This window comes from Protobothrops mucrosquamatus, unplaced genomic scaffold (assembly GCF_001527695.2).
Source record: "Protobothrops mucrosquamatus isolate PMUCROS unplaced genomic scaffold, P.Mucros_1.0 scaffold1976, whole genome shotgun sequence".
Taxonomy (NCBI): domain Eukaryota; kingdom Metazoa; phylum Chordata; class Lepidosauria; order Squamata; family Viperidae; genus Protobothrops; species Protobothrops mucrosquamatus.
Genome location: NW_015388092.1, coordinates 197316 through 216232, shown reverse-complemented (window position 1 = coordinate 216232; position 18917 = coordinate 197316). Strand labels below are relative to the sequence as shown.

The window sequence follows — 18917 nt, the reverse complement described above, 5'->3', positions numbered from 1 at the left end:
TGGGGACTCTTGATGCCCAGGTGAGAGTGTCTGTAGAGAACAGGAACCCTAGGTTACACCTGCACCAACTTCAAGTATGTTATAAAGCACCAGGCTAAACCCACTTCTGATGAAAGTAATGAAAATTAGGTAACAGACAAAAGGATACACAGTATGTTCACATTAAGGCTAATTGCAAGTGGGGAAAGGTCTTAATTCTTATCTATCGTTTAACACTTATTTTAAGAAAGGCCAGGTGACCTGTCTTTACATAAGTTCCTTAAGATGGTTATCTAAGAAAAATATGGGAATCAACTAACAAGATAGCATGGTCTTAAGAACAACAAAAAAAAACACCTTTGTTTAAGGTAGTTTTTTTACAAATTCAGCAACTTGAAAATGTGTGGATTTCAATTCCTAGAATACTCCAGCCAACATGCTGACTAGGAAATTTTGGGAGTTGAAGTCCACGCATCTTCAAGTTGCCAGGTATGAAAAACAATGGTTTAAAGAATGGTTCATAAAAGTCTGGAACTTGCCTTGGTGTAAAATAGAATGGAAATAGGAATAATGGGAATAGGAATAGGAAAGGGAAAGAATAGAAATAGGAATAGAATAGAATAGAATAGAATAGGAGGCTGGAAGGGATCTGGGAGGTCTTCTAGTCCAACCCCAACTCAAGCAGGAGATCCTATACCAGAGGGGTCTTCAAACTTGGCCCTTTTATGACTTGTAGACTTCAACTCCCAGAATTCCTCAGCCAGCGTGCCTGGCTGAGGAATTCTGGGAGTTGAAGTCCACAAGTCATAAAAGGGCCAGGTTCAAAGACCCCTGCTATACCATTTCAGACAAGTGGCTTGTCCAGTCTTTTCTTAAAAATCTCCAGTGATGAGGCACCCACCATTTCTGAAGTCGTTAAGCTTCATATTTGCAAAACAGCAGCAACCTATTCAAAACGAGTAATCCCAAAACAGGTTCAGTGAATCTGCACTGGCCCAGTCTGGTACGGGGTGTGTGTGTGTGTGGGGGGGGGGGGGTTAAGGCTTCTGGTTAAAAAACCAGGAGACCATGAAAGCCGGTCCCTTTCTCGCAGACCCAGATGGCAAAAACAGTTCCCAAATCTTCCTCAGAAAACTGCAGGGGCTTGTTCAGAGCAGTCCGCCAGGAACCAACACTGCCTCGCAGGTGCGGACGCCCCCCTCAACACACACACACGTGTGTCCTTCAGCGGTTGCTCCCATTCGAAAAAGCTTCTTCCACCTGGGGTGAATCGAAAAGGCAAGGACTTCAGCTTCCACCCCCCTCAGCCTATACTAGGGGTCTGCAACCTTGACAACTTTAAGACTTGCGGACTTCAACTCCCAGAATTCCTCAGCCAGCACAGCTGGCTGAGGAATTCTGGGAGCTGAAGTCCGCATGTCTTAAAGTTGTCAAGGTTGCAGACCCCTGGCCTATAGGACCAAAATATGAAAGGGCCGGCAAGCTCCTCCCACTCGCGGGGTTCTCTCCTTCTGAGGGAGAGCCGAGGAGAAACCCGGTTTCCCGGCCTTTTGTGAGATCAGCTCCGCCCACAGGCGGCCCTGTCCCGCCTCTGCTCTTCAGGTCACGGTGGGCCGCGGTCGGGGAAGGCAGCGCGGCCGGCCCTGAGGCAGCGAAGCGAGACCATGATGGCGGCCGCTCGTCGGCACGTGGTGTGCGCCATGTCGGGCGGGGTGGACAGCGCCGTGGCGGCGCTGCTGCTGCGGCGACGAGGTGAGCGGAGAACTGGGGCGACAGCAAAAGGCCCCTTTACTACTAAACCCCCCCCCCTCCAATCCACCTGAGCGTTCTTTCCGTCAGCAGAACTTCCGTTCCGGTGTGTGGAGACTACAACTCCCGGCATTCCCTTGCGAAGGGTTTTCAGAGGTGTACAGTAGTAGTACACATCTGGTGGGCGAAGTCTGACGGAAGGGGTTGCCCTGCGCGGATAAAACGCTCCTTCTGGTTGGATTCCTGGGGACTGTAAGGAAAGATTGATAGAGTATAGGTCAGGGGTCTTCAAACTTGGCAACTTTAAGGCTTGTGGACTTCAAGGCCCAGCTGGCTGAGGAATTCTGGGAGTTGAAGTCCACAAGCCTTAAAGTTGCCAAGTTTGAAGACCCCTGGTATAGGTAGTCCTCGACTTAACGACCACACTTGAGCCCCAAATTTAGCTGAAGTCCGCATGTCTTAAAGTTGTCAAGGTTGCAGACCCCTGGCCCCTGGCCCTTTCACATTTTGGTCCTATAGGCCAGGGGTCTGCAACCTTGACAACTTTAAGACATGCGGACTTCAGCTCCCAGAATTCCTCAGCCAGCTGTGCTGGCTGAGGAATTCTGGGAGTTGAAGTCCGCAAGTCTTAAAGTTGTCAAGGTTGCAGACCCCTAGTATAGGCTGAGGGGGATGGAAGCTGAAGTCCTTGCCTTTTCGATTCACCCCAGGCGGAGGAAGCTTTTTCGAATGGGAGACCAGCTAAGTGAGTTTTGCCCCCTTTTACGACCTTCTTGCCACAGTTGTTAAGTGAATCACTGCAGTTAACTTAGCAACATGGTTGTTAAGTGAATTTGGCTTCCCCATTGACTTTGCTTGTCAGAAGGTCACAAAAGGTGACCACATGACCCCAGGACACTGCAGCCGTCATAAATATGAGTCAGTTGCCAAGCATCTGAATTTTGATCATGGGTATGCTGCAACGGTCATAAGTGTGAAACACAGCTATAAGTCACTGTTTTCATTGCTGTTGTAACTTTGAACTGTTGTAAGTCAAGGACTAGCTGTATTCGAAACAGCAGAATACAGTTCTTTGCCCTGGCCTTCTTTCGAAGCACATTTTTTAAGCTTCTCGGTCCTTCCTGAAACTCTTGACTCTTATAGTGGTATTCCATCCAAACATTTAGTCTGTCTGAGCCTGCTTAGCTTTTGCAGATCAACCAAGGTCATCTAGGACTTTCATATACAATAATGGCCAAAATTGTGGAAACCTTTTGGGAAAAGTGTACAGTAGAAATGCCACCTTTGGTTTGATTTTTGATTTTTGATTTTATTAAATTTATACCCCGCCCTTCTTTTTTCTTCTAATTTCTTTATAACTGTAGCCTTGTTCACTTAATAATACTATTTTACATCGCTTTCTGGGCAACTAGTCAACTCATTGCACCATTACTTTAATTTTATTACGTTTTACAAGCTCACTAAATGAAAGAACACAAAAAAAACCAACCGACTTGATAGCGATCACATAACACACTGACAAATGTCCTCCTCTCAAGTTCAATACATGACATCATTAACTGAATCCTACTGTGATCTGATTGGCTCACTGGCTACAATCAGATGAAGGAAAGCTACCTGATATCAACCTAAGCAAGCTGTGCTTCCTTTTTCTGGTTATTTGGCTATAACTTTTCATAGAATACAGTACAGATAATTGAACAAACTTTGTTGCATTACATTCTTGATTAAATTATCTTTCCATTGATATATAATTTTATGGTACTACTCCCAAAAAAAAGTGGTGTTATTAGCCATCAAACCTCAAAAATACACTTTTCCCCAAAGGTTTCCACAATTGTGGCCACTACTGTAGCTTGTCATCCGTTAAATTATGCCAAATTCTTATGGATTTACTAGCTCCCTGGGCATTCAGTAGTACTGTTAAGGACTACTTATTGAGTATGGTTTGTCATCCATCCATCTGGTAGTGATGCTGTCTATCCCACATTTTTCTAACTTACCAAGAAATAGGTTGTGGCCTACTTTGTCAAATGCTTTGCTAAAGTCTAAATATTACTATGTCCTCAGCATTTCGCTGGTCTACTAATTTAATCTCTTTGTTAAAGAATGAAATAAGATTGGTTTGGCATGATCTGTTTTTAAAAAAACCCGTTCTGGCTACTAGTTATAATTTTGTTTCTAGAGGTCAGCTATACTATGTATCATACTCCTGGGAAAAGATGCATTTGGTTTAAAGAGTTGCAAACAGATACTGAGACCCACATACAGACTTTGAAGGATTTTTTTGCTAAAATATTTAATTATTTTATATTTTAATGATGAACCTAACATGAGCTAATTCAGTGCTTTCATGGGGAGTCTATGACCAGAGATGAATATTCAGTCCATTAGTGCCTACATGTTTGGACACATCTAGCTAGAATGAAGTTTTACTATTCTGGGAATAGTATATTTTGTATTAACGCAGTAAGAGTTATCTAAAACTGAAAAAAGTGTCGGAGATATGAGGGTTTTTTGCCATAGATGATTCAACAATTTTTAAAAGTGAAAGATTGAACATTGTTATGAGTATATCCACCGTATGTTTATTTTTCATGCACAGTATTGCCATTTATACTTTCTCATTTCTTGCTTTCCCCATCTGATCAGGATATGAAGTGACTGGGGTGTTCATGAACAACTGGGACGTGGTGGATGAAAAGGGAATTTGTCAAGGCAATCAAGATTGTGAAGATGCTTATAAAGTGTGTCAGATACTCAATATTCCATTTCGCCAAGTTTCCTATGTTAAAGAATATTGGAATGAAGTGTTTAGGTAAGAGAATTTTCATAAATCATTTGATGAAAGAAAACCGTGTGACTGGGAAAATTAATAAGAGGATGGAGCTTCCTTAACTAGTTCTTCTCTCCTCTGCTGAACTTGATAAATCTAGCAATGCATCACTGCTCTACGCTTTAGTTATGAAAATGCATATGAAAAACGGCCCAATTTTAGAACATCCTGAATTCTAATAAAACTCCTTTGCCTCTGTAAGCAAAAACAATTCGCCACAGACCTGACGGAAGCTTATTTGAATAGCTGCGAATGATAAACTAAAGATGCAGACTTCCTTGAGTTGAATTTAACTTCTGATGACTATAATACAGCCAACATGGTTTTCTTGGGAAAATATGGAAGTAATTCACCATTTCCTATTTGATATACGGGCGCCTCTGCCTCCACCTGCTACTTGGAGGGTCCAAAATGGTATAGGGTTTCTTGCCTGAGCAGGGGGTTGGTCTAGATGACCTCCAAGGTCCCTTCCAACTTTTTTTTATTATTATTATTATTATTATTATTATTATTATTATTATTATTATTATTACTATTATTATTATTATTATTATTATTATTATTATTATAATATACATGTTGTACTTTGATAATAAAGATCCATTCATTCATTTCTTATGTTCATCAAGGACTAATGAGGAGGTGTACTTAGGGTCACCACTGATCCCCACCCAGCTGCAGCCTGAGTCAGTCCATTGCTTCATTGTCAGCCTTGCAAGGTTGTCTAAACAAGAAGCATGGCCAGATGAACTAATTCAACTTTATTATGAGATTACCTTAACAAAATCTTGCAGGTCTGAAACTATATCTCTCCCCCCCAACCTTTACCGTCCAAGAAATTAGGGGGGATCCCTTCTGAGATGCTTGCCACGCCACCCTTCTTTCTGAGGGCTTAGCTGCCTCTTATCTGCCTAATCTGCAGCTCTTCCTCCTGTCTCCCAAAGTCATTCCCACATACCATCACATTCATGTTTTTTTTAGTGGAATGAAAGGACAATGGATACTATCAGTCAAAGTATCTACAGCAAACCCAGTCATTTAAGTGCTAAACATCAGAAGCACCGACATGCCATATATTTTTTTTGATAAACTTTATTGGTTTTTAAAACATAAATCACATAATAGTTAACAGTGTGTTTGCTTGGTTTACATTTATACAGGAAAATCGTCAACAGTTAATATCTATAATCCATAATCCATGTATTCACACAAATATTTCTTTCTTTTTTTCTTTTTTCCCATAGATATTCTCTCTGATAGTTCCCGTCATCAATATTCTTAATTTTCACTTTAATATTTAAATATTTTCCCTTTAATCAGTATCATGCTTGATCAATGTGTTTCGCTGAATCGGAGCGTTTTTCCCTCTATTTTTCCCCAACCAATCATACAATTTGTTCCAGATTTCATAGTAATCTGTTTCACTCTTATCCTTAAGTTCTAACGTCAACCTATCCATTTCAGCACAAGATAAAATATCTTATTTATCACCTCTTCTTCTGAGGGTGTCTCACTGTCTTTCCATCTCTGTGCAAAGACTAATCTTGCAGCTGTTAGCATGTGTAATAATAGGTATAGGAATCCTTTATTGTATCTATCTTTAGTGATACCCAGCAAAAAGAGTTCTGGTTTTAGCTCAGTGTTCTGCATTAGTATGTCTTCTAACCACTGTTTTATTAAATTCCAAATTTTTTGTGCATCAGAAGCACCGCCATGCCATTTTTAAGTGATTAAAATAAGTAGCTTAAGTATAAACTGAAACAACTTCAGTAAAATCTGGTTATATAAAGTAACTGAGATTTTTGAAGGGGCGGTGAACATGTCTCTGCATTTCCAAAAACTCATCATCATTTTAATGTTTTTTTTAACCTACAGCTACCTTTTAAATGAATACGAAGTTGGACGGACACCTAACCCTGATATTATATGTAATAAATACATAAAATTCAATTATTTCCTACACTATGCAATGGATAACATTGGTAAGTTCTATTTTCAGTGGTGTTTTCCTTTCTGAAAAATGAAGAGCTGGAATATTTTGCATACAGTCTTCTAACAGCCTATGAAGATCTGGCTTTGCAGATCAATCTGTGTCTTTCAGAAATTACACTTTTGTATTCAGAGGTATTATTTAATTCAGTGAAGATTCCTACTGACCAAAGTAGGATGAGAAATATCATAAAAACAAAAGTTGTAAAATATGTTAAAAGTCTTATTAAAATAAAAGCGTCTAATTTGCCTTTTATTTTTTTCAAAACTATACCAGGAGCTGATGCAATAGGAACTGGACACTATGCAAGGACTTCCCTGGAAGACCATGAAGTTTTTCAGCAAAAATACAAGCAAAGACCACCAGGACTTTTCAGAAATAGATTTGAAATAAGAAACAGTAAGCGCTCCACGGTTTAAATCGAGATTAGATGTGTAGCATCAATTAATATAATGAAATGGATGGTTAGTAGTAGGCACCTTGTGTGCAAAAGTCTTAGAATACAAATTAAAATTGGAAAACCAGATGAAGAATAGCTAATTGATCTTACATTTTTGCAGAAAGAAAATATCCTATCCCATTATATATAATATCATATCAAAGAAACCATAACATATCTTCATCAAGAGCCTTTTTTTTTTTTACTGAATGTTACTTGAAACAAAACATTTTTTATTCCTTACTTTGGCTTTCTTGGCATATAGTATTAGTTGCATAATATGTTGGGTTGTTTTATTGTTTTCTGCCATGTTACCATTTTCTGTGATTTAAAGAATTCAACCAAATTTGACATGGATGCATAGTCACTACACACACAGAGAGAGACACACAGATCAATTCATTTGCTTTCTTCCCCCCCATTTTTTGTTATCTACAGCTCAGTCTTTTCTCATTCTTTGCAGTAATAAGGCTTTGAACCTCCCTTTCCTTGATGTCAGTGGCATCTCATTCCCCCACCTCATTTTGCAGATACATTTTTTCTCTTCCTGCTACATAGTGTCCCCTGAAGCATAGTCCATATGTGGAAGAGCCCATCCTTCCATCAGGATGAGCAACAGGACATTATAACTGATAGAACTCCGTGTGGCCCTCAGTCTTTTCTAGACACTAAATAGTGGGGCTGAAGGAAAAATAGTTTATTAGACAGACTCAGTTACAGTGGCAGTGAGTACACCATTGGAAGACCAGGTTAGGAACAGATAATTATGGGGAAATTTTTTTCCATGTGGCTGTTAAGATTGACACCTACTTGATAGCCCTTAAGTCCATTTTTAAATGAGGAAATAGCTTTTCCTTGATTCCTCATCTTTCTCATTTTCACTGAAGGCCTAATTTTTAGACTATAATGCAATAAACAAAGTATGTGAAAGAGATAGGAATATAGCCGTTCAACTTCCTTCCTATCTTCCTTCCTATCTTCCTTCCTTCCTTCCTTCCTTCCTTCCTTCCTTCCTTCCTTCCTTCCTTCTTTCCTTCTTTCTTTCTTTCTTTCTTTCTTTCTTTCTTTCTTTCTTTCTTTCTTTCTTTCTTTCTTTCTTTCTTTCTTTCTTCCTTTTTATTTTTGTCTTTTCTCTGTTCCTCTTGCAGCTGTCAAACTGCTTCAGGGAGCTGATCACAATAAAGACCAGACCTTCTTTCTCAGCCAGATTTCTCAAGAAGCTTTGGAGAAAACCATTTTCCCCCTCGGAGACTTAACAAAAGACTTTGTGAAGAAGATAGCTGCAGAACATCAGCTTTACCATGTGTTGAAAAAAAAAGAGGCATGGTAACCTTTCCTACTCAAAGGACTCAATCGTTATAAGAAAAAAAAATCATTATAACTTAGAGCAGTGGTGGCGAACCTATGGCACGGGTGCCAGAGGTGGCACTTGGAGCCCTCTCTGTGGGCACATGTGCCGTTGCCCCAGCCTCGCCTCCCCCCATGACCCCCTCCTCACCAGCCGCCGCCCTGGAGGAGAATCGCCCCTGAGCATGGCCCACACGGAGCAGTGCAGCCAAGGACATGGCAGCCAGGCAGCGTAGACAAGACTCTGCCCTCACGCCCCATCCCGCACAGTTGATGCTGCGGGGCGCGGGCAGAGGGCGTGGCCACTATGGCGCTGCTGGGCTGCCTGGGTGATCTGTGGCGGGCCCTGGAGGCAGTGAGTGGCCCTGCGGGCAGGCGGGGTGGGGGACCAGGTTGGGGCGGGGCAGGGGCAGGAGGTGGAGCAGGGGTGGGACCAGTTTTGGGGCACTCGGTCTCTAAAAGGTTCACCATCACTGACTTAGAGCAACATTTCTCAATGTTGCACATACATTTCTCTCTTCATGCTTCATAGTGTCCCCCTAAAGCATGGCCCATATGTGGAAGGTCTACAACAAAAATTCCCCAGCCAACAATTGCCAAGTTTGAAAAATATTAGTTTAGATGCCTTTGCAATCTGGAAATGACCAAAACCTGTTTTTTTTTATTGATCGTGTTTCTGGATAGAATTACCAATTGTGCCATTGTAGTGTTCTAATAGTTTCTTAGTCAGGAATTAGTTCTCTTATCTGTCATTGCAGCCAAGTAGGATAGTCTTCTGCTGAACACATATTTTTTGTATGAGTTGTCAACATATTTCATATTGTTTATTTTTCCTCTAAAGTTCACTATATTTTTCTACGAGATTTTTCGTGCTTGTTTCTAGATAGGTGGATTTGTAGGTGGGAATAGATAGATATAAAGTGCTGTTATTTGAACTTTCAAAATTCCTAAAGGATGACCATTAATTGTGTTTTATTTTAGAGCATGGGCCTCTGTTTTGTTGGTAAAAGAGATTTTTCAGAGTTTCTTCTTGAGGTGAGAGATTACTGATTCATATTTTTTATGAACACGTATACATTTTATTATTACTTTCATTGTGTATGACTTTTAAATGGGATTTAAATGGAGACGATGTTTCTTTTCCCCTCGTAGTATCTGCAACCACGTCCAGGAAATTTTGTCTCCATTGAAGATGGCAAAGTTATTGGAACACACCAAGGTGAGCAGGTGTTTTTTCATTCAGGTCCTGTTAAATGTTGTGAAATATAAAGTTCTCTATAGTCACCCCCTCCCTCTTCCCCCCCCAAATATGGCAACATAAAACTCAGTAAATCTTTAGTTTCCTCCAAACTGTCTCATCTGGCAATGGATTCGAATGAACCTGGGGCCCCAACCCGTATAATCTCCTCTTGTTAAAAACTTCTGGCCCCAAAAGCTTCAAATTAGGTGGCGAGTTATTAAACAGCTGCACTTGGTTATTGTTTTTATGAGGTGATACAGTGTAAGGAAGTGGGGTTTTATAAAGTGAACAAAATGTGGATCCTTTAATCTCCTTAAAAATAAATGGTAAAGCAGGCTAAACATAAACATACTTAAGAAAGGAATCTATTAACGCTGGGAATTAGACCAGACTTGTAAGGAGAGAATAATGTTTTTCAGGGAGAGAGGAGATATAATAATTACTGGGCTTGGGCTGTGGTTGGAAGGGGGGCTTGCATATGGAAGGGGATTTCATGGGATGACATTGCCAGGAATTTTGACCAGTCCAGGTGGGAGAGGAGATGGCTTAAAGCCTTGGCATTGGAGAGAAGATGTTGTGTGGTTCCTTTGACCTCTGGCATCTTATTTGACTGCAGATCTTTTTCTCCCAGAAGAAAGAGATAGAGAAAGAGAAAGAGAAAGGGAGAGGTGGTCCCACTGCTTCAATCTCTTTCTGTTCTGGATGGAAAGGGTGGTTGAGCATACAGAGTCAAGTTTGGAAAGAAATAAAAAGCGATCGGTTTCAGAGGCAATGCATTTCAATGGAGCTTTCCAGGCTCCTTTTCATAGACAAACTTTGCAGAACAGTTGTTTTAGCTATTCAGTTCTATTATTTGCATTACTATTGTTATGATCGCCATTGTTATCGATGGTTATTAAGTTGCGGTTGAAAAAAAAATTGAATGGCCGTGACTGCTGTCTAGGAGCATTTTGGAAAACCTGCCAGAGACGTATTGCTGCCAATTGTATTACAAACGGAGCAGCCTATAAATCCAATCAATCAGTATTCATATTCTTGTGCTGGTAATTACCAAAGTGCTGGTAATTACCGAAAGATCTCCTGTATGGAGAACTAGTGCAGGGAAAGCGCCCCTATGCTGATCCTGAGTTAAAACGCCTTATAAATCAGATCAGATAGATAAACTCAGTAGAAATGATTTCATAACAAAAACATATTTAATCAGAAAGATTACTTGCATCATGACGGTTGCCTCTGATAATACATCTCTGTCCATTCCTATAGGTGAAAAGAATGATGCTCTCTCCATACCATCTTTATAGCGGAACAGGGTCATCGGGTGACATCTAATGGCCCACGCTTCTCTTTAGACAAAGTCGCAGGAACTAACTTGTAATTGATCTTATTCAGCCTGTTGCCCCATGCATGTTCAAGATACAAATCTTATTCCTAGCTAGCTTATATGATAGGATTTAGAATCATAGAGTTTGAAGGACCAGCTAGGTTAGTGGTCTCCCCAGAGGGAAGAGGGTAAAAATGGACTATATGTTGGTAGCAACAGAGCAATCAAAGCCCTGCCCCTTTGTTGGGATATTGGTTAGGATGAGACTGTTAAGCTGATTCTTAAGCATAATGAGTTTAAGTGTCAACCATACATTCAGTAGATATGTGTTTTCTTTCTGCATTTTGCCTCTATACTGAACAGCTAGTATACTTAGTCTTTCCTTTCCCTTTTGTTTTCAACATATCTGTGGGTTATATTTTAAAATATGTGTTTTGCTTTTCTTAGGTTGCTTCTTATATACGTTTGGCCAGAAAGCTAAGCTAAAGAACGGCAGTAATGCATGGTTTGTCGTAGATAAAAATATAGCCTCTGGGGAAGTTTTTGTGGTAAGTTTGCTTGCATTTGTACCGTTTGTGATTGCTGCCTAAAAGAATGTGGTTATTACTGGCCCAAGATTCTTGGCTTTTGCACACAAAAGAAAAACCAAAGCTGTTAAGTAAACCGTTGTCAACAAGCTTTATTACATCCTGTTCAAACTAGCTTTTGATCAACAGAAAATTGAAAAGGATGTTGGCACACAGTATGCAATAAATGGCAAGCAATGAAAGAAATGATCAGACCATTGAGCTTCACCTTGGAACAAGCGTGCCTTCGTCTTAAGTGTTTTATTCCGTCTTTAGGTCAAACCATCATCCTGATGCTCTATTGGTAGTGATAGCCACTGTCGCAGGTTGGAAGGGATGACTTGTATAGCACATCCTTACAGTCACAGGTCACACAGTGTGACATCAGCACTGGGAGGGGCTGAGCAAGCAGCAGCACCTTGATGGACATGCTGAAACAGTCCACTCGTTGCCTTTTACATCAATATTTCTCTATTTCCATGGATAGTGTATGGATACACAAGTAGTCCTTATGTACAACTGCAATCATGTATTGACTTTGCAACTACACCAGTGATGAAACAGTAACTTTATGTCCAATTCTTGCATTTATGAGGATTGTAAGGCAAAGAAGAATTGAAGTGAGATCATAACCATAGTTGTGTAGCAGTTACTAACTGCTTTGCTTAACAATGGAGTTGCCATTATTGAGGTCGCTAAATGAGGACTACCTATACTTGATATGCTCCTTTAAGCCTGGATAAAATCCCTAAATTTATAAGGGAAGCAGTGGCTCCACTCTTGTAGCAGTGTTTTTGTTCATTCCTGGTCCTTTAAAATATGACTTTTTGGAGATATAATGCTCCATCAAGATTAATATCTACCTACGCAAAAGCATCATTTCTCATTCATATTATCTCTGTAGCTTTAGCTATGTATAGGCTAATTATGGTCAAAACAAACCATGGTTAAGTTTTAGGACCAACACTTCCCTGCTTTTTGCAGGAAACAAAACATTTCATAACAATTATATAGTGCAATGTTTCATGATCTTGGCAACTTTAAGATGTTTGGACTTCAATTCCCAGAATTGTGCGAGTTGAATCCGTACATCATGAAGTTGCTAAGATTGAGGAACAACTGATATAATTTAACAGTATAAGCCTGTTGCTTTTAATAAATTAATGTATGACCCATGAGGGGTCAGCACCCTGGGGTCTGTGGTCCTTTGTAGCTATTGGAGACCCCTATGATCACATCACCAGCAGCCAACAACACGGCTATTGAAAATTAGCAGACTATTTCCCTCATTTTGGAAGAGGGAGCCCATAAGGTCTAATATGAAAGGCTTCAGATAACTTTAAGATAGTTCAAATAAAGACAGAAAAATATATAAGGGAAAAAATAGAAATCCTAGCCAGCTGATTCTATATGGTATATAGCAGTGGTGGCGAAACTATGGCATGTGTGCCAGAGGCGGCACTCAGAGCCCTCTCTGTTGGCATGCGCGCCACCGCCGCCAGCAGCAGGTCCATCAGGCCACCACTGCCACCCGGAGCAGGAGCCCCGCCCAGCACAAAGGAGACGAAGCGGCTGACTAGCAAGCTTGAGTAGAGGTTGTAGAGCAGAGGTCACCAACAATTGTCTATTATGGACTGGAAGAAAAGGGATGGGGAAGCATTTTACATGTGTGCATGTGCTCATGGGGCCGTGAGCATGCACGCGCTGCAAATGGGGCAGAGCTAGTGCCTGCGTGATACTCACTAGCCCTGCCCCATTTTTGCATGGTGCAGCACCTTGTATCTGCACCCCGTGGCGCGGTGGTGGCCATTTTCGCACCTTGCAGCACGGTGGCCCATTTTTGCACCCCCGGTTTTTGCATGCCAGAGGCGGCACTCAGAGGCACCTCCCTGCCCCCCCCAAGGGTACCACAATGCTGATGCGGCCCTGGCACTTTGTGATAAATAAGTGGGTTTTGGGTTGCGGTTTGGGCACTCGATCTCTAAAAGGTTTGCCATCACTGGTATATAGCCTATATGTACTGTAGGTCAAGTTTAGCATTGCCTTTTGGAAAATGTTAAATAATATTGAATTTGCCCACCCCCCAGTGTTCCATCAAACTTGCCTGTGATATTTTTTTATGGTCTCCGCTTTATAAAACAAATAAAACGAAGATTCTTCCCAGATGGTTGAAAAGGAATGCAATAAAGATTGCCTTAATCATCACTCTGATAGAAAGCGGACCCAATGATTTGAGTGTTTAACCCCCACGCAAAGCATTTTGCCTTCCAATTTAATTTTGACATTTTTTTTCTTTTACTTGTTGCTAATTTTATCTACATTGTGCTGAGATGCTGAGTTGTAAATTAAAATTTTTGTGTCCTTCTGAAGGCGCCCGGCAGGGATCACCCTGCGCTCTACAGGGATCTTTTACGGACAAGCAGAGTGCACTGGATCGCTGAGGATCCACCTGCAGAACTCATTCACAACAAAATGATGGAGTGTAATTTCCGCTTCGTACACTTGATGGCGCTAGGTGACTAGTCTTTGTTAACTGGCGGCACAAAGGGTACACATAGGCCATTTATAGAAGGAAATATTTATAGAATATTTGTTATTTATCTTTATGGAAGGAAACATATTATTTGTTCAGATTACAAATAGCATCGGATATTGATGACAACGCAGATTTTGAGGTTTTAATTTCTGATTTTAATTGGGTTCGTAAAGGATATTTTTAAAAATCGAATTCTTTATTTTTTGGGGGTGATTTGATCGTTTAATTGTGTGAGCCTGCCAAAGTCACATAGATGGGCAATCAAATCAAATCCATAAAGGTCAATCACTTAATAGTTGTTTTTTTTATTTGTAGTACCTTGTACGTTAACCCTAAATCAAGATGGATCAGTGTGGTTGACTCTCGCTAAGCCAATCAGGGATCTTACAGCAGGGCAGGTATGTGTTGAGCCTTCTTCTCTGTGATTATCTTACATTTACTAATCATTCCAGGACATATTTCCCAGTAAATACGCTCAGTTGCACTTTTGAACAGATAGATTGAATAGCAAAGTATGGAGCAGATTTTATTCACGCACTGCATAACTGGACAAAAGAAGCAGTTTGTTCATACATATTATTGGTTGATTTATTAAACTATTACATATAAGTGAGTCGAAAATCTCATCTGGAATCTTGGTTCCATACATTGCTATTAACAGCTGAATGTTTTAACATGATCCAACATGGCCGGCGTGATTCATAATAATTTTCCCTTGGGTTTTGTTTGATTCTCAGCACTGAGGGGAAGGTTTTATAAACATCTGTATTGTGTTTGTCTGCTAACAATGGTAATAATGGGGAATTAAGCAATATTTGAAGCCCTGTAGTTATTTACTTGCAAGGAAGCCTAATTTACTCTCCAAGAAAAATATTTGCTAATAATATTGAATGAAATGTAATAGAGAACATTCTTACATGCAGAAGATATCAGATATGATGTGGGGATCTCAGCAAAGGTGGGGGGGGGGGACACAAGCCTGCTCTGTCCACATTTATCCTAGATAAGATAGTCCACTTTTTTCCTGATTAAGATGGTTCAGTAGTCTAATGTTCAGTTAGAACTGTTTCTCAGTCTCAACTATTTTAAAATAGGTGGACTTCAATTCTCAAAATTCCCCAATCAGCTGAAGCTGGCTAGAGAATTCTGGGACTTAAAGTCCACCCATCTTCTCAGGTTGCTGAGATTGAAAAACACAGAGAAAGCTATTTGAGAATTTTGGGGGGAAAAGGAACATCCTTACTTGGTTAAATACAGTGAAACTCCACTCTTTCTCTGCCCTTTGTTGCCTTCTCACCACAGTTAACACAGCAAAAATAGCAACTGCAATGGAAGGAGGAGAATGACAGCTTTCATAATTAACAAAAAAAAATGTTTCGAGGGCTTGTTCAGTTGCGGGTTTTATCAAGTCCTGTCGTGCAAGTTGATGTTGTAGAATAGATTCTGTAAATAACCAAGAGTCTGTGAAAAAGAGAAGGATGTAAGAGCTCTACCCAGCTTGTCAAAAAATTCTCAGCATTAAGAAGTATCTGAATCACGATTGCTTAAAACAGAAATTTCAAATGGTGCATATTTTTAACAAAGGAAATAAAGCAGCTGGAAAAAGGGAGACTCCACTGAATTCCTTAATTCAGCACATTCATTCTAAGATGTGTGAATGTAATCAGTTGTGTTATATTACTAGATTATTATAGTTTAACTCAATATTTCAGACTTCTTTGGGAAGCTCTCTTTACCATATGAGCTGACCGAATGCAAGAATTATCTATGATGATTTACTTAGATCAGCGGTTCTCAACCTATGGGTCGTGACCCCATTTGGGGTCGATCGACCATTTCACGGGGGTCGCCAAGCAAGGCTGTCCGCCATTTTTCCCCCTTTTCCGGCGGGTGCCTTACCTCCCTTGAGCTGGGCCAGCTGGTGGTCGGCCTGCTCCNGCTTGCCAGCTACGCCTCGGCCGGCGCAGGGGGCGGAACCACGCATGCGCGGCGCTCCCGGGCAGGGAAAGTCCTCGACTTACGACCGGTTGGGTAGTCCTCGACTTACGACCGGTTTAGTCCTCGACGTACGACCGGTTTAGTCCTCGACTTACGACCGGTTGGGGGTCGCGGCATTAAAAAGGTTGAGAACCACTGACTTAGATGCTATTTTTTATCAGTTCGATTTACACCGCTAAGGTCACGTAATAATTACGGTAATAATTATACTAGCAAGGAATTCACTCTCCCATCCCCTACTTTATATGGCATGTTTAAAAGCTAAGTAGTCAGGTGACCCCCCTCAGGAGAGGTCTTCTCAATATAAAGCCTCACACTTCATACACTACAAATTGTCACTCTTCTGTTTTCCAGTTTGCTGTTTTCTACAAGGGAGATGAATGCCTAGGCAGTGGCATGATTCTGAGACTGGGGCCTTCGGTTTTTACTTTGCAACAGGGCAAGAACAGAGAGACTACCGGTGTGAACATAACAGCTGACGAGGTCACAGTACAGCCGACCAAATGACTTCTTGCTTTTTAAAAACCAACCAGAGGATGTTTTTTTTTTTTAAAAAAAACAACAACAACTAGTTAATCAAAAGCTTTGGAATGATCATCAGATACATGAATGCTCATCTGGATGTGTTTGGAATTTATCTGAAAAAAATAAAACAGTTGTGACTTATGAAATGACTCTTCTTGGTGAGAAAACGGTTACCTTTTCTCATCTCTTGAAGCCCAGCCCTGTGCAGAAGTTAAACAGAAGGCGACAACATCCAAATAAGTGTGTATAGGGTTGCAACGTAATATATACTGTTTGAAGAATCCCGTTAAGCTCATGCAAATACGTTTTCTGGAATGTGGATTGTGGCTAAATCTACTGTTGGGTGATCACAATAGACTTATTTATCCTCTTTCTCAATATTTGCCTTTTGGTCGCCCATCTTGTAAACTTTCAAACCAGAAAGCCATTTTTGCAAATTGGAAGGCAAAGTTACAGCTCAAAGATAGGTAAGAGAATGGAGGGTGAATGTTGGGGATATCTAGAGATCTCTTTTTTCCCCCTTACTTGTTGAAAAATGAATGAAGCTTCTGAAGGAACTCATAATGAAATGTCCTAGTATATGTTAATTGAAGTGCAATAACTAGAAAAATTTCTTGGCTCTTGAACGTGCCAGTATCTTCAGATAATATTTTGAAGAACCTGCTGATATTTGCCTTTAACCATGAAAAGGCTGCTTTGTGTAATCTCTTCAGCTGTGTTTAGGTATTCCAGCACCCAACACAATTGTATTGGGAAGATGATTGGATCAGGTTCACATTTTCTGTCCCTCTCATCTTTGTCATTCTCCACAGGTTAGAGCAGGCATGTCAAATTCGTGACGTCGCGTGACGTATCGGAGCTTTTTTGCCATTGCCGGCAATGGGGTGGGCGCGGCTCCGGTATGATGAAACCGGCCCACGGGCCGACAGTTTAGCACCCCTGGGTTAGAGGGCACAGATCTCCAGTGAGGATCCTGCTTTTTACAAGCAGATGCCCCATCAAGCCTGGGACATGCCTAAGCAGAGCCATAGTTTACTGCATGCCTTGAAATTATGGACAAGAGGGTGAAAATTATGGACAAGAGGGTGAAGAATAAGCCCCTTAATAAGCTAAAGCATAGCACTATATGTGGCACTGAAAATCATTGAAGAAAATGGCATTTTCCTGTTCTGCAATTTTAACAGAAATCATTTTAATGGCATATCTGCACTACGTAGATATGTGGAAAATGCTAGTCTTCTATACAGCCTGCTTATTTTAAAGAGGAAAATCTCATAGATTCATATCAAATCCAAAATTTGTACAATGTCTTTTTTTCCTGTACTTTAAAAATGAAATAAGGTCTCTTTGGGGAAAAGGGTATTTATGAGTCAGATTCATAATTGCGTTATTATTTCAGAATTTTCATTTTTGACACAAATTACTGTCAAGTTGATAGAACATCATGAACTGTACCTATGTAATTAAATTATTAAATCATTCCTTTAGGTTTTGAAAGCTTTTCTTATGTATTGCAAGCAAACAAAAGCTTATATTTTGTAAAGTAAAAACGCTTTAGATTTTAGTGATTATTTTACAAATAACCTGAAAGACTCATAGAACAACATTTCAGTCAATTAGCTTTTAATCGTGTTTTCTATTTCAACGTGTGAGAGAAAATATTTTGAGAGAAGAGGCTATGAGCAATGGTGAAGCCTCAAGTTGGAACAAGCTGTTCTCCCATGAAGACCAAGGTTGGCTTTAGAGCTGCATCATAGCAACCAGAGTTTCTACAGTAACAAAATGATTCAGCCCACATGACAGGTTGTAGCATCTGCAACTACCTCCCCCACTTTTTTTCTGCCTAGACCAGAAGATGCTGGAATACCTGTACTATAAATGACTATATTCACAAAGAAAAAAATATGTCTGTAATAATAGCCTTATCAAGATGATGTACATTTTGTCTCTTTCCTTCACTATCGGGAAATTCCGTACTATTAGTACAAATTTTTGTTTGATCTTTGGAGATGAAAAAAATAACTTGGTAGGGAGGATCCTTACCATCAAGTATGTAATTGTTCCCTTTTGCATGACAATTTAGTATCTTTACTAAGTCAAGGGAAATTATTGAAAATGACAGCAGTGGGACTTGGAAAGGCAATCTCCCTTGCTCAGACAGACTGATCCAGTTATTTCTATAGGTGCAGGCTCAGGGTATCCACAGGGTTGAAGTCAAGATGGCTGCTGCAAAAGCACAATTGTGTGCCATCTTGACAGCAATGGGACTTGGAAAGGCAATCTCCCTTGCTCAGACAGACTGATCCAGTTATTTCTATAGGTGCAGGCGCAGGGTATCCACAGGGTTGAAGTCAAGATGGCTGCTGCAAAAGCACAATTGTGTGCCATCTT

The 18917-nt window shown here is 40.5% G+C and overlaps 1 protein-coding gene across 1 annotated transcript; it reads left to right on the top strand.

Moving 5' to 3' along the window:
- The first annotated feature begins 1643 nt into the window (after positions 1-1643).
- Positions 1644-16647, top strand: TRMU (tRNA 5-methylaminomethyl-2-thiouridylate methyltransferase). Its single transcript, XM_015823758.1, has 11 exons — positions 1644-1731; positions 4381-4546; positions 6440-6546; positions 6831-6953; positions 8142-8314; positions 9322-9375; positions 9493-9559; positions 11349-11449; positions 13838-13982; positions 14319-14401; positions 16356-16647. Exons 1-11 carry the CDS (start codon positions 1644-1646, stop codon positions 16506-16508), a joined length of 1260 nt encoding a protein of 419 aa, XP_015679244.1. The 3' UTR covers positions 16509-16647.
- The last annotated feature ends 2270 nt before the right edge of the window (positions 16648-18917 follow it).

Coding starts and splice junctions, on each gene's coding strand:
- TRMU (XM_015823758.1), top strand. CDS start 1,644: ATGATGGCGGCCGCTCGTCGGCACGTGGTGTGCGCCATGTCGGGCGGG. Junction 6,547..6,830: donor CTATGCAATGGATAACATTG/GTAAGTTCTATT, acceptor AAACTATACCAG/GAGCTGATGCAATAGGAACT. Junction 9,560..11,348: donor AGTTATTGGAACACACCAAG/GTGAGCAGGTGT, acceptor TGCTTTTCTTAG/GTTGCTTCTTATATACGTTT.